Genomic DNA, 15,474 nt, shown 5'->3' with positions numbered 1-15,474 from the left:
TGTTTCTTTTCTATCTCATTTACTGAGTTTTGTTCTTTATCTCTTAATTTATAGTTTGTTTGTTTGCCACCACTTATTGTGGGGGCTAGGCATGTGTGGTGGAATTCCCTCTGATGCATGCTAGTGTACACACTGGAGAAGAGGTATAATGCATCATTTAAGTGGCATTGAGAATTGCAGAGAGTCCACGGGTGAGTAATTGGTGGCACCCTTGGGCACTTCTCCCTGTAGGTTGCCTCCCCAAGTGGCCGGTCTCCACCATTTTGTTTAATTGTTTTACTGATGTGCTATTTTAACTAGGGCAGCATCGTTGCAGCGAACCTTGTTCGTTTGTTAATAAAGTGTCTTGATTGACAGTTCTGTATTGCCAGCTCTGCTACCTTAGAAGTTTCCTTTCTGCAGGACTGTATTTGCAGTTATTGTCTGAAACCTTGTTTTATGAAATTGACCTGCTTCACCTCTGCTTGTTAATAACAAGCCTGTGTGCCTTTTGTAACTGTTAAAATGTTTGCACTGGCTATTGTAATCTCTCCTGGGGTGTAACTTTCCTCCCCAGGAGAGGAATGGGCTCTTGCTCCTTCGCGCCGCCACATTTGCTTGTGGTTTTTTGGGAGAGAGGGACGTGCCTCCGCATAGGTGACTTTCTCTGAAGCCCATCACCTTGTGACCGTTCTCAGTGAGGAATTTCAACAGTCGGTCTCGCAGGCCTGCTTAGAAGGAAAACACATCATTAAATCATCAGCATATTGTCACAGTGTCAGCCCCTCTGGAGAGATTAAATAGAGAGATTTTTATTTTATTTTTTTTCCACTGCACTGTTGAGCATCATCTTGAATATCTTGTTCAGCTTTTGAAAGAGAAGGATGTGTACTGGTATCATGGATACTGTAAAAACCTTGGCATTTATCAGTGAAAATCACTCTGACTGCACATTTGGGTTTTTTTTGTTTTTGGTCAGCTCTCTCAGACACATGTGCTGTCACTTGTATTGTGTGTGTGTGTGTGTGTGTGTGTGTGTGTGTGTGTGTGTGTGTGTGTGTGTGTGTGTGTGTGTGTGTGTGTGTGTACGCTGTTGTGGAAACTTCACCTGTTTATCATGAAATGCAAGCACAGCAGTCTGTTGGAGTTTCCACTCCAATGTGAAAGCAAATTCAAGTTGTATTTAACAATCGCTACATTTTACTCACTCATGTCATAATCAAGCTATTTTCCCCTGACACAATGACAGTCAAAAGTTCACATATTGTTGGGATTAAATAATTTAGCATCAATAATGATATGCTTTTTTATTAATAAGTGTTATAAAGTTATATAGTGTAGTATTAAGTGGACACAGCCCTGCAAGTTGACAGGACAACATGGTGACGGCAGAAATGCATGTTTGAAAGATTCGTTCATTGTCTTCGGAAATCTCTTTTGCGTTGTTCAGTCATTGGAAAGTCTCCTGGTCCTGCAGATTTTATGGCTCTACCACTTAGTCTGTTTACGGGTTTACTAAAAAGTTAACATGTTGTCCTGCAACCCAGATAATTCATTGTAGCGAGGGTTTGTAAACACCAGATGAATTCAGTCTTTGGCCGTAATATGCCCCTCAGCTTTTTCCGTTTTAGCAGCAATGTGAGAGATGGCTGTGTTAACACGCTTGCATTCATTGCACGTGCATGTCTCATTTTCACATCCCCCTCCTTCCCCTTCTCATCACCCACCCAAAGTCAGATACCCCCAGTTTCCTGTTTTTCAAGATAATCCTTAACCCAACTTAACTTTCTCTCGCTGATTTTTGCTTCATACAGCAACATTTTAGGCATTTTCAGCTACATACAGAAAACAGCCTATGTTATTGCTGCCTTCACATCCTTTCCTCTTCCATGTCCACAGTAGTGCATGCTTGTGTCTTGTGCATTATCAGCTGTTGTATCTGGACTTTTTGCTTCAGTTTTGTTTTCTTGTTAATTTTCTCAGTCTTTTCTTTTTGCCATTTCTCTCCATGTATGGCAAATTTCTCAACGTTTGACCACCTTCCCAAATCCCTTTGCACAGAGTGTTTGTTTTTGGACTTCAGGGCCTTTCACAAAGCGATCTCACAGGTGAACTTCCCAGTTTGTGATTTTGGGGGGCATCTCTCCAACTAGCTGTTGGGTGGTCTAAGCAGCTGTGCTTTGGACATATTTCCATTAGGTTTGACTTATTTTTCTGTTGAACAAAGGTGTATATCTCAAAAAAGCAGTCTTGAACAACAGTTCTCCAGACTTTCCGAACCCCCCCCACCCCTTGTTGGACACTGGCGGCTTTGTCAATCATTTTCAGTCCAATCCTTGTATCTGGCTATTTTCAAAGAAATGTAATTTGTTCACTTAACACTGATCTATGAATCATTCAAGCAACAAATAACTCGAGGGATGAACCAGGGTTGTGTCTACACATCACAGAAAACTTTAAAAAAGAACCAGTTTGAAATTGTATCTTCTGGCACTTCATTATTAGCAGCCCTTTAAAAAAACAACAACAATGAATAAACTCATTAACATTTGTTGCAGTTTCTTTAGTTGAATACAGTGACTGTATAAAATGTTTTCTACAGTCATTGGCTGAATCTGTAAAAAATGCCAAACATAACACATTTCTGCACATAATTTTTGCCCCAATAATGTGATTCCCACAGAGCTAATAGATGGCATGGTATGCAGTATGTTCTAAAAAATTGATAAAAGTGGAGGACAAAAGAAGAGGCAGCAGGCCTAAAACAAAAAACAACAACTAAGGTGGATGAACAGCATCTGAAAAAAGATAAAGTCCCGTCATAGAACTTGAGAGATGCGTCTGTCCCTCCTGCTGATCCATCTGCTGTTCACTGAAGCATTATCAAAAATGGTCTCAGTATAGGAGCGGCTGTGAAGTGACCATTTTAAGGAAAGGAAACATGGAGAAAAAGCTGAGGTTTGCCAAATTACACAAGAACTGGACTGAAAATCAGTGGGGTTTTGGTTCAAATCTTCATTAATATTGATACTATAAAGAGGAAAGAGGTGCAATGTTTACTCCCATTTCTGAAATAAAGGAGAGGCTGTGATTAGGGCGACATTCAGCTTGTAAAGAAATTAATTGCACACTTGCTTGTAATTAAAGACACAAAGGTGGTCATACCAAACAATGACTTTCGAGCTTGTTAGAAATACAGTATATAAGGCGACTCAATCTATATTTGTACTTTTTGATAAATCACTGCAGTCCTAGTAAAATATAAAACATGAGGGATGGCTAAATACTTTTGCACAACACTGTATATGATTTTGTGCGGTGAACAGAGATTTATTTACATTTTACTTGTGGCCTTGTGTATTATGAATGTATCAGGTGGTTGTGAATCAGTTATAAAATGATTCTGTATTTTGTTTTTCCTTCATATAAGGATGTAATATCTGACAGCAGAAAGTATATTTCAGTATCTTTTAATAAATTCTGCTGAGTGAAGCTTCGCTGAGCTGAAGCTGGCTGACTGTCTCACTCGTTCTCCTGTTTATACAGAAACATACTGTTATCGGTAGATTTCGCGAGTCAGATCAGTAACTTTTGGATAGCAGACTTCACTGTGGACACCATGCTATTTATTATTTCATATTTTAATTATTTATTTAATTATTTATTTGGTCTAGTTCAATTTAATCAGTCCAAGTGGGGACATTGGCAGTATATTATAACTGATTGGACCAAAACACTTACTATTCATATGGTTTACAAAGAATATAAAACTTATGCAAGAGAACCCCAGAAAAACTGAATGGCTCCTTAGTTTGGTGGAGAGCTAAAAGGGATGTTTGTTGTGTAAAGAGAGCTAAAATGCAAGGCTGGTTCAGAGCACAAACTGTAAAGGGCACAGATTTGCAGTGTTGCTGCTGGCTACAGCCCACACTAATTGTTTTTGTCATGCAGAGTCTCGTCGTTCTTGTTTTTGCAGCAAGAATGTACTTTCCTGTTTTGGAGAAATTCTGCATCTGTAGCTAAGCAGACATGAACGGAAATCACAAATAAGTCATTTTAATCATCCTGACTTTGATCACTTGTGTGGAGAAGCATCCTGTCAGCTGTTAGGCATGTATGCACTGTACTTCCACATTCGGATTTACCACAGAAACCATGTCCGTGGCCCCCACCCCCACTTCCTTTCTATCAAAAGAGATGATAAAATTTGAAAAATAATCTTGTGTAGAGTCTAAACTAAAAGATGACTGAAGTAGATTAAACAGGGTTTGTTATCTTTCTAAGAACAATATGTGTCTCTATCAAAGATATATGGTTTACTATTTGTTTTCTTTTATAGTATTTTATGTTTACATCGTTAAATACCCTTAATGAAATAGCCTTATTTGATTAACCCACGTTTTATTTTATTTTTTTAATTTAAATTTGATTTAAAAAATGAAACCAATCACATTTCCTGTTGATATTTGTGGTTAAAGTGATGCTGAAGCTGTAAGTAGCTTTTATGGCAAGGTCTTTCAACCTGTGCAGTCACCATCCTGCTTGTTATGGCTCCTGGCCTTGGAAGAAGTGAGCCAGCCTTCCTTCAAGCAGACCTCCAGGGAAAATCTATAGGACCAGCCGAGGGATCCCAGACCAATCAGCAACTGATTGGGCACACCTGTGTCTTTAAAAGGCTGAAGCACATTCATTTAGGGGCTGCTGCTTTGAGCTCAGTGTGCAGTCTGCCTCGTATGCTTCTGTCTGTGAGCCTTGCTTGTAAAACCCTGTCTCAAGTGTGAGATTGTGGCTACTTTAAATTAAAAAAACAACAACAAAACAAACCCAATCACATTTCCTGTTGATATTTGTGGTTAAGGTGATGCTGAAGCTGTAAGTAGCTTTTATGGCAAGGTGTTTCAACCTTTGCGGTCACCATCCTGCTTGTTAATATTAACCTTAAACTGGACCATGAACATAAAAATGTTCAATTCAATTCAATTTTATTTATATAGCACCAAATCACAATTCAAGGGGCTTTATATTGTGTTGTCAGTTGTCAGTAAAAACATAAATCTGGTACTAATGACCGAGCTGGATGATCTTTCCAAACTGTCATTAAACAATTTAGAGGAAGGATGTATATAAGCATGCTGAAATAATTCTGTTCAGTTTAGTGCAGTTGCAACGTGCTGGTCAAAAGCTAGAATACAGTAGTGCAGTTACTTGGAATTGCATTACTGCTCTTGTGTGATTAATATAGATAACACTGCACTAAAGCTTTGATTTGTTTTTGTGTCTTTCCTTCCAGAGACGCCCATGAACCCAAAAAAAAAGAAAAAAAAAGAAAGACATTAGCATAGCGAATAGAGCCAGCCAGCACTGGGAGGAAGTGCAAGCATATTTCAGTACTGCAGTGTGACACATGCATTCAAGGGGCCAAGATTTATCTGCATGGCTTCAACAATGACTCTTATAGCATTTGAGGTAAGACTTAAAATAAGAAATGGTGAGATGAATGGAAAGTTAGTGCAAATATTCTGTATGACAGCACTCTTCAGCAGAGTTTTGTTGTAATAGCGCGTATAATGGGAAATTCTGTCTAAATATTTTAATTTAGAACTTTTTATTTGTTTTATTGTTGTTTTTTTTTGTTTTTTTTTATACACAACCATAAAGGAATACGTAAGCTCTATTGTTATTTCCTATCCGGTCACATATTCTGTAACTCCTCGTTAATCGTTATGAAGCTGAAAGTCTCATATAAGACATTAACATAATTCTGTACCTTCATTTTCCAAACCTCAGCCTCAGTTTTAAACTGAGGTTTTAGTTTAAAACAAGAGATTTTAAATGGAATGAGCAACATGTAGCTGCTGCCTGTGACTACGGCTCAGCTGGGAGTTTTACATTCTTCCTATATGAAAAGAGAATGAATGATGTAATTTTTTCTATTAATACACATTTGATGACACACAGATTTGGAGGGAAAAGGAAATTGAAGTTAAAATAAAACCTGTATGGTTGTTATGTTATTTCTTATTACAATCATAATCCTTTTATCAGTCTACATTACTCGCAATAGAAAATAGATGTGTAATCAAATACCATAGAGAAGATTTCTTTATGAAAATATGACATTTCATCAAAAGGGAGAATCACATCTGTAATATATTATAAAAATATTTGTACGTGACTTTTTTTTCCACAGAAGTCCAGCAGTACAGTTAACATTACATTTGAATAGGATGCAGCTTTTGGTGTAACGGTGTTATGATTATTACACATGTTTTGCATTTCTAATGATTTTTCTGCAGATATTTTTCCCGCAGACTTCTTTTCATATTTAGCAACATTTGATTAAACACTGAGAAACGGCACACTCGACAAGGCTTTCAGCTAGTTATTTAAGTTGTGTTTGTACCAGCTACTATTTTTTTTTTTTTAATATAATTAGCCACGGTTGAATCACATTTGTCAAATTTAGCTTGAAATGCCTTCTGAGTCATCATGAGAGGGAAGTGAAAACAATCTGGTCTATTCAGTGTTTCCTGCCTAAACATTAGACTGAGAAAACTGCAGTGGAAAAAAAGAAGTATTTGATCATTACATAAATGAGTCTGTTCACACTCCTGTAATGAATCTTATTTCACTTCATCATGAAACAAAACTATTAGTCTGATCACTATCACATATACTGCATACAACAGGGAATCTTCATTTGAGATTTGATGATTAAAAGTAATGCTCTCTTGTATGTGTTTTCAAGTTGACACCTGAAGAACTTAACTTGACCTATGACTCCTGCAACTTCACCGATGACTACTGCAACTGCACCGATGACTACTGCAACTTCCCCAGTGACCAGTGTGATGATGTGGTCCTGCAGAGTTTTTATGGCCAGTTCCTGCCTGTGCTGTACACTGTGATTTTTCTCCTGGGTGTGGCAGGGAATGGCCTGATGATAACAGTCCTGGTGACACGATGGCGCCAGCTCCGCATCACAGAGATCTACCTACTGCATCTTGCCCTGGCTGATCTCATGCTTTTGTTTACAATTCCCTTCGATGTAGCCGACAGCGCCACCGGCTGGATTTTTGGAGATTTTATGTGCAAACTGAATGAGTTCTTGAAGAATCTGAACCTCCTTTGTGGCAGCGTCCTTTTAGCTTGCATTGGATTTGATCGGTATTTGGCAATTGTTCATGCAATTCCCAGTATGCAAAGTCGCCTTCCAAGAACAGTGCACCTAACTTGTATGATAATGTGGCTCATCTGTTTGTTTTTGGCATTACCGAACGCCGTATTTGCCTCAGTGACACAGAAAAATTCAACGACAGGCATACCTTTCCTGGCCTGTTACCACTACAGTTATGGTGCACACGCAAGCAACTGGGTTTTGACCAACAATGTCTTTCATCATTTGTGTTTTTTCTTATCTCTGGTTATCATGAGCTACTGCTACACAGCACTAGTAATTACTCTGTGCAACAGCCAGAAAAGTGAAGCAAAAAAAGGAGCCATTCGAATATCACTGCTTGTCACACTTGTGTTTTGCTTCTGTTGGCTGCCATATAACGTCAGTTTGATCATATATACCCTGCGACAACAGAATGTGATCGAGGATGACGACTGTAAATCAAGAGAAATAATGCTGCAAGTGCTTGAAGTGACAAAGAGCCTGGGTATCTTGCACTGTTGCCTGAACCCTTTCTTGTATGCATTTGTTGGAGTGCGCTTTCGCAATGAGATGATACATCTGCTTTGTAAACTGGGCTGCAGACGAATCTGCCTGCCTTTCCTCAGAGTCCATGGCCACAGTCGGGTATCAATTTCTGATGGAGCAACCACCAACAGCACAGTGCTCATGTAATAAAGTCCTCTAGTCCATGTGTACATGCCCTGAAAATACCCCTCTGTACAGTGATCTTATAATACAATACTCATTGCTACTTTTACTGTATTTTGTTTTGTTTTTTTATTGTCCAGTCAAAGAAGAAAAAAAAAAAAAAAAGTTGTAAAGCTGGCCAAATATCAGCCTTGTGTTGTTTTGTAGCTACTGCTAATCCAATAAAGATTTTATTTTATATATTATACGACACCCGTGTTCCCTTGTGAGTGTTATCAGATTACACGAATTGACAACACAAGAACCAAAACAAAACCATGTTAGAGATCCTTATTATTCTTTTTTAAACTCCTATTAAAACACAGTTATACAGAACAACTGCAAACAATCACAAATTGCATCTTATATACAGCAAGTATATATATTATAATATATATATAATTCCTTTGCACAACAGTTTGGTAGTTGGAGAAAATAAATCAATGATATTAAAACAAATAGAAATTTGAGGCACTCCTCTCCTGACTGCTGCGCTGTTCCCACAACAAATACACACATTTCTGAAATATACACATTTTACAGTTTATATAAAATGGCTTCAAACTTGTTATTGAACAGTGTTATAGTGATTTCATTTTTAATCAGTTGTAATCCTTTTTTGCTCTCTCTCTTTTTTTTTTTTTTTTTTTTTAATTCCTCCTTTTCAAAACCACTACAAGAATAACAATGAAAAATTCTGGACACAATGGGAGGGTAACCCAGTGAATGCATTTTTTTTTTTTTTTTAAAAGAACTGTTTATTGAGCTGGATCAGAATGGCATATTGGTCATACCTCCAGGACCATAGCCAATGGAACTGTCCAGAGACATTCCCCGCTGTCTGAGAGACTGTGGGCCCATCATACCAGACTGTGGATGAGGTGGGGCCATCATGGGACCCTGAGGGGACATTAGTGGGCCCTGGGGTCCAAAGGGTTCCCCTGCAATTGACATGCTTCGCTGCTTAGCCTGCATCATCATAATATTCTGCTGTGCCATCAGATTCTGTTGGTGCTGCTGAGAAGGCATCATGCCAGGTCCATATGCATTGGAGGGATGGTGGAGAAGGCTGTTGGCCATCATGGCTTGTTGTTGCTGGAGTTGCTGTTGGGGTATCAGCCCTGTCCTTCCCATCATATGACCAGGGGGACACATGGGGCCCATGCCCCCAGTAGAAACCATACCCCTGGAGACCCCCTGAGGAATGACCATGCTCTGGCGTATTCCACCATGTGAGGGGTGAGGTGGCAGCTGCTGTTCAGCCATCATATTCTGTAGGCTTGCCAAGTGGGGGTTAGACGAAGGGCCACTGATATGCGGAGGCCCAGAAGAAGACAGCTGTTTAAGGAGCTGCTGTGGCTGCTGGGATGGCATCCCTTGATGTGGATTCTGATGTGGCTCACTCTTAGGGAAATACTGAAGAGTGCTACTCGGCTTATCGGAAGGAATGATGCGGGAGAGATCAAACTCAGGAATCCCTGTGTGAGTGGGGCGTATGACTTCACTTAGATCAGGTCCTTCACCTATGGGAAGTGAGGGAAAAGAGTCTGGTGGGTGAGGGGGGCGTTGGTGAGGATGACCTTTGTTAAGAAGATGTAACTGCTGATGTGGCAGAATATCTTCATTAGACTGAGCGAAATTCTGTGACATGCCTCCAATAGGTGAGTGCATGGGCCCATGTGGTGGTGGCTGCATGCGGGGAAACCCTGCCGTCTGGGGTATAGGCGACACATTGCAGGGCCCCATTCCCTCAGGTGCTCCTCCCATCATGGCAGAATTCATGGCAGGCATGCCCATTTGGTTTGGGGAAGAAAGGACAGGTGCTGAGGAATCGTGGGACAGGTGCTGCTGACCTTGGTTTACAATACCCATCGGGCTTTGGGGGTCACTGTGAGGACCAATCTGTGACGTCTGGGGATTACCCATATTTCCTGGTGATAAAACAAGATGAATACATGAAAAACCCATATTATACCAGTTAATAAACACAAATGTTTTCTTAACTCGTTAAAATTACAAAGTATTAACTGGAGCATTATTTTTATTCAAAAAACTCACTACTTTAATATAAATACTTAAACTTTCTTTTTGTCATGTTTTTTCCTGTAATGGCATAGACAAATTGCCTTACATCAGCACAATTTAAGCAAATCCTCAGTTTAACCACTGTAAAAGGTATTTTCTGTCTGTAATGATATCCCTATTTTCATACCTCCGATGCTGACACCAGATAGAAGAGGGCGATCTGGTAGCATCTCATCATCAGAAGTAGCGATTGTTTTGATTGCATCATGGTAGAGAGGAGTTGAACTGGGAATTGCGTACTTGGACATTTGAGACATGATAAGAGATAATGGATTCTGAGATGTTGGGACATCGGGAGAGGACGTAAATGGCATACTAGGATTCATTGAGCCTGGCTGGGAAATAGGGGTAGAGCTTGAACTCCTAGGGGGAAGTGATTGGCCTGCAAAAAGAACAATGAAAAAAATTAGTAATCTCACAGCAAGACAAGGAATATCATAAACCTCAGAGAAGCCAATACGGCATCTATGATGTTTGTTTTGAGCTTGGATTGGAGTCTACCTGTTTCAGTAGAACCACATCCTCCATTGCCCACCATCTTTCCACTGGCTGGACCACCCGGACTCGGAAGTGGAGGTTTAGGAGACGTCCACCCTGGAGAGTTTGAAGCCAAGGCGGGGGACTTCAGTCGTGCAGGGGAGGCAGACGGAGAGTGCATCCCAAGGCTGGAAGATCCCATTACTTGGGGAGACTTCATGGAAGAAGACGAAGGAGTCCCAGCACCAGATGCAGGTGGAAGAGGGGGATGATGCCCAGCAGAAGAAACCTGTGATGGTGACTTCAGCCCTGGAGCAGAGGGGGAAGGTATAAGAGGAGATGGCTCTTGATTGAGGGATGGAGACTTTAGTTGATGAGGAGGAGGCACTGAAGGAGATGTCAGAGGGTTAACATTTACTGACAGGTCAGAGGTTTGCCTAGAACCAAGGTCTGCACCCCTAAGGCCTCCGCCCATCGGCATATGACTAAGACGTGATGTACTTCCCATTTGATTAGGTCCTTGATGATCAGGCCCAAACATCTCTGGGCCACTTTGTTGAAGATATGGTACTTCCATCTGACCTCCAGAAAAATGACCTTGGTTTGGAAACTGATAAGGGCCTTCAGGTCCAGGGATCATTCCTTTATTTCCTCCTCTTCCATTTTGAGAAGCCCTGATTCGTGAAATCTCTCCAGTGCCAAACATCTCCACTAGAGGTCCTCCTCCATGGCCTCCTCTGAGCTTCTGAGACATCATCTGCTGTTGCTGCTGAACATGAATTTGTGGGTTCATGTTCATTGCCATGTGGCTCCCCAGAGGAGAGTCTACTAAGTCTCTCATTGGAGGACCCCCTCCAGGAGAGCCCATAATATCACGTGAACCAGGAAAGTCCATGGGATCACCTCGACCGGAGGGTTGACCACGGCCCATTCCTAAATTGGGAAGATCTGGGCCCCCAAGATTATCCATAATTCTTGAGCCCATGTTGCCATGCTGTTGCTGTTTAGCCAATCTATCAAGTTCAAACCTGGAAGCACCCTGCATGTGCCGTTTGTCCATGATGCGAAACAGTTCCTCGCGTGTTAGCAGATGCTCTGAGTCACCTTGCAAGTGTTGTGGCGGCCCACCAGGGTAGCATCCATGGAAGGGACTTCCACCACTTATATTGTTAGGCATATCATCTAGCCAAATCATGCCTGGGCGTGAGGGCCTGTGGGGTCCTAGACCTTCCATTGATAAAACTCCTCCTGGACTACCAGGGAAGCCCCCTCCAGGCGGCCCTCTCGGTCCAAGAAACCTTGGGCCACGGGGTCCCTCTTGCATTTCTATCATTCGTCCATTTCCACCCATTCCACCTCCCATCATATTGGCAGGACCCCATTGCTGATCTCCAGGCTTGCTGTGGTATGGAGGAGGGGGTCCTCTCATCATCATAGGCATGCCCATGTCACTCATGATTCTAAAGTTTTGGGGATGCGCAGAAGGGTGCATCTCCTGTTGTCGCCTCTTCTCCTGGTAGAATTCTTCTTGAAGTTTCCTCCAGGCCACTTGCTCTTGGGTCAGTCCTTCTTGTCCAAGTAAAGGACCCATGTCATCCCCAGGTGACAGATGGTGATGTGGAGGTTGTGGCAGGTTATGATGAGAGTCCATTTGAGGGCTGTCAAGGGCAGGTCCACCAATGGATTGTGTATGAGAAATTATTGACTGCAGGGGTTCTTCATATTTCTTCATATCGCCCATTGGAGCCAAGGCTGATGATAACATATTACCACTACCACAATTTCCAGAGTTATTAGTACCACTGTTACCTTCCTCCAGAATGCCACCCCTATCAGTATTATTATTATTTGGATTGGATGAGTTATTAAGAGCATTGTTGTTAGAGCTTGCAGGGTCTCCAGAGCCTCCACCTGATCCACTGCGCAGAAGCAGCCTCTCTATGTCTCTCAACGTCTGCAGAGAGCGCTCCCTGTGTTCCAGTTGCTCTTTGGAAAGACCATCTGTGTTTCCTTGGCCACCCCTCTGTACTGTATCACTCTGTAGGTGTGTAGCTAGGATGGAGGGACTTCCCGAGGGAGAGACGCTAGAAACAGGAAGAGGCATACCCCCTGTACCTTTCCCATTTCCAGTTCCTGGGTCTGCGCCAGCAAGTGCTACCACGCTTCCTCCCTCTGACCTATGAGTGACAATACTGTTATTGCTGGAAGCTCCGCCAGGTCTGGTCTGAGGGGATTCGTTATCAGAGTGCCCTGCTGATGACGGTGTCCCTGCAGTATGCATCGGACCCCCAACGCCTGCAGAGGCTGGCCGTGGAGTTCCACTTTGGGATTTGGGGGTGCCTGTAGGTGGTGAGCTACTGGTATTTAGCTTCTCAGATAAATTAGAAAGCTTCCCTGATGGGTGGCCCTGTGGCAGAAAAAAGGACAAAGAACACAAGGCTGAACTTTTAAAATGTTATTCCTGCAGTCGCAATTGCTTTTCATATATTTTCATTAGTAGTGTGATCATTTATCAGGCTAAATTGTTTTCTATATGTGAACTTTGTCACTTTGATGTGATTGTCTTCTGCTCGTGTAGCCTACATTATCTAGCCTTCATGTATTAAATGGGTAACTACTACTAGTGTGTCTGTCTTCTAGAGATAGACACATTACTAGTATTCATCGCTGCACCTGCAGTTTTGCTGTTTGTTGGTACCAGACAATTAATAGCACTACATACCCTTCTAAGTTTTTTTTTAATTTTTTTTTTTTTTACAGCAGTCCAAAGAAGTGACAGACAGACAGAAACAGGAACAGAGAGGCATCCGAGATTAAAATAACTAAACAAATACAAAAACCCTTCACACATAGTTTGCACCTGTGGTCTTTAATGTGGAAAACACTTTTACTCCCATGTGGTTTAATCAGTTTAGGAGAAAAAAAGAAAAAGAGATGACTGACCTGCTCCAACTTTGAATGTGGAACGTTTTGCTGGTGAAACAGAAGGATGGAATCAGCCTGCCCTTTTATTACTGCCTCTGCAGCACTGTCAAAAAATAAAATGGCCACTTTTAGAAGCTGATACTCTTAATCTCCATATGAATCATTGACCTGCAAATATTTTTCACCTGTTGGCAAGGTTGGTTGTGAAAACATAGACCACTTGCTGTGAAGCCTGAGGGGGATCTGCTTTTAGCCCTGGTCCCACCCCACATCCCATTGCTGGACCTCCAGATTCGGGCATGGATCCCGAAGTCAAGCGATCAGAGCGTCCCTGGATAGGACCAGCCAGCCCTCGCTCCCCTTAGAAACAACAACAATAAAACAAAAAATACATAAATAATTAAAAAGCCCCACAGTGGTTTCATTTCTCTAAAATAGCTTTGATTTTTATTTAAAGACCAGCAAATTCATGTGGCTACAAGAAATCAACACCAGAGTGCGCTAAAAAACATAGTCCCATCAGTGGAGGGGATAGTAAGGCATTCTAAGCAGACATCTCTATTTCTTAGTGTTTTGTGCGTGCAGGAACTCCAACAGCAAAAGAATTTATCAACTGAACCTCAGAGAAAATAAAACAGACGTGCTGGATGGAGCGCGGGGGGGGGGGGGGGGGGGGGGGGGGTTGACTGTTGTGGTCACAGTAACACTATTTCCATATTTAGACAAAAGCAAATGACAGTGTGTTTCACCACTGTGTTGAGGTATTCACACTCACGGTGGGCTGTAGTGTGTGGCTTGTCTTCATCTTCCTCTGTGTCAGGTCCAGAGCACCATTCATCTCCACTGTACGGCTGTTTCTTTTCCAGAACACACCGCCGCTTGCTGCGCATAACACCCTCTAGAGGACAGACAGACAGACACATCCACATTCATGCATCTGTTATACAATTTCTTCTTTACTGTTACAACTAACGTACAAATGTATTTTCCAGAATCACAAGTTAATTAACTAACTTTGTCTGTTCACATGCAATGTGCTTTACTTGCTGGAAGTTCACAGGGCTCCAACTTACAGCTCAGAACATCATCTCTAATGGCAGACTCACTTTAAAATCATAATATGGTCATAAAAATGGTAAATTGGCTGCACAATGAAGTTGTGAGTAAAATGTAGGACGTCAATTAGTGATTATTTTTAACTAGAGCTATGGTATGCATCTGCAAGGTACGTTTTAGTAAAAACTGGTGAATCATGAATTAATTTGACCATGTTTAATCCTCTGAGGTAAAAGTAACCATATGTGCCAACCCCAACTCCAATCCTTTGGGAGAGCAGCACCAACCATTGCTAGTAAATGTTGCTTTGCAATATTAAACAAAAACAAATACCCGAATCCCAAATATACTTTGAGATTTAAAATATAGCACTAAATGTGATGTAGATTAATTTTTGCTTTCGTATCCAGCATTTTACATATTTTAAGATGTGATAATGATGCTGTTAAACCATCTCAAACTCTTGTATATTATTTACATTAAAATGTATCCACAACATGAACATAAGCGCAATTATTTTGGTGGCTTTAATTCATTTTTGTGGTGTAGGCCTTATATACATCAAACTGTCAATAAAATCCACATAAATGGATTGTTAGGATTGGAAGGAAAAAAAAAAAAAAAAAAAAAAAAAAAAAAAAACCCGTATAAAGGTTGAAGTCTGAGCTTTCCACGCAAGTTGAAATGGCTGCGTTTTGCTGCTATGTCATCTTAAAACAGTCACGTGATTTGCGACGGCAAGATTGTTGACTCCAGAAGGTTAAATCACTTCTGCAGAAATGCTTCAGCTGCTCTTGCCAGAAGGTGCACATACCTGTTCACTCTCATTCATTTTCTAAGATGAAAAAAATATCATAAGCAGCACATGAAGTCTTTCTGCTTGTGCAAAGTTTAAAATGTTGTAAATACTGAACTATGTGGTGGTTCTGGGATCTGATAGGAACAGCACCCGAACACCTCACAAGGTATTCCAGGCATGTCCATCTGGAACAAGAACACAAGATACTGAAAATACACTGGATTATATTCCCTGCTTTCCTTTGACTGATACTTTCACAATGCACATCTGAATTAGTGGCACCGGA

The 15,474-nt window shown here is 41.2% G+C and overlaps 2 protein-coding genes across 4 annotated transcripts in view; one reads left to right on the top strand and one right to left on the bottom strand.

Annotated features, from left to right (window-relative positions):
• Nucleotides 1-4,419: 4,419 nt before the first annotated feature.
• On the top strand, nt 4,420-7,972 carry LOC120737079 (C-X-C chemokine receptor type 5). Of its 2 annotated transcripts, none has more exons than XM_040037546.1 (3): nt 4,420-4,470; nt 5,270-5,445; nt 6,728-7,972. In XM_040037546.1, exons 2-3 carry the CDS (start codon nt 5,413-5,415, stop codon nt 7,829-7,831), a joined length of 1,137 nt encoding a protein of 378 aa, XP_039893480.1. In that variant the 5' UTR covers nt 4,420-4,470; nt 5,270-5,412; the 3' UTR covers nt 7,832-7,972. The 2 variants fall into 2 exon arrangements, with proteins under 2 accessions (XP_039893480.1, XP_039893479.1); XM_040037545.1 differs by having other exon boundaries at nt 4,440-4,851.
• Nucleotides 7,973-8,123: 151 nt separating this feature from the next.
• The window catches only part of bcl9l (bcl9 like), a 30,943-nt gene continuing 23,592 nt past the window's right edge, over nt 8,124-15,474 (bottom strand). For both annotated transcript variants that reach the window (XM_040037544.1, XM_040037543.1), the window contains exons 4-9: nt 14,109-14,231; nt 13,519-13,693; nt 13,352-13,436; nt 10,433-12,815; nt 10,059-10,313; nt 8,124-9,777 (exon numbers count right to left, since the gene is read on the bottom strand). In XM_040037544.1, coding sequence (XP_039893478.1) covers nt 8,618-9,777; nt 10,059-10,313; nt 10,433-12,815; nt 13,352-13,436; nt 13,519-13,693; nt 14,109-14,231 — 4,181 coding nt within the window. In that variant the 3' untranslated portion in view covers nt 8,124-8,617. The remainder of the gene's footprint in view (nt 9,778-10,058; nt 10,314-10,432; nt 12,816-13,351; nt 13,437-13,518; nt 13,694-14,108; nt 14,232-15,474) is intronic.

Source organism: Simochromis diagramma, unplaced genomic scaffold (assembly GCF_900408965.1).
Source record: "Simochromis diagramma unplaced genomic scaffold, fSimDia1.1 OVJJ01000463.1, whole genome shotgun sequence".
Taxonomy (NCBI): Eukaryota; Metazoa; Chordata; class Actinopteri; order Cichliformes; family Cichlidae; genus Simochromis; species Simochromis diagramma.
Note: the sequence above shows the minus strand (reverse complement) of the source record. Positions and strands in the feature narration are given on the sequence as shown.

Coding starts and splice junctions, on each gene's coding strand:
- LOC120737079 (XM_040037546.1), top strand. CDS start 5,413: ATGGCTTCAACAATGACTCTTATAGCATTTGAG. Junction 5,446..6,727: donor TGACTCTTATAGCATTTGAG/GTAAGACTTAAA, acceptor TGTGTTTTCAAG/TTGACACCTGAAGAACTTAA.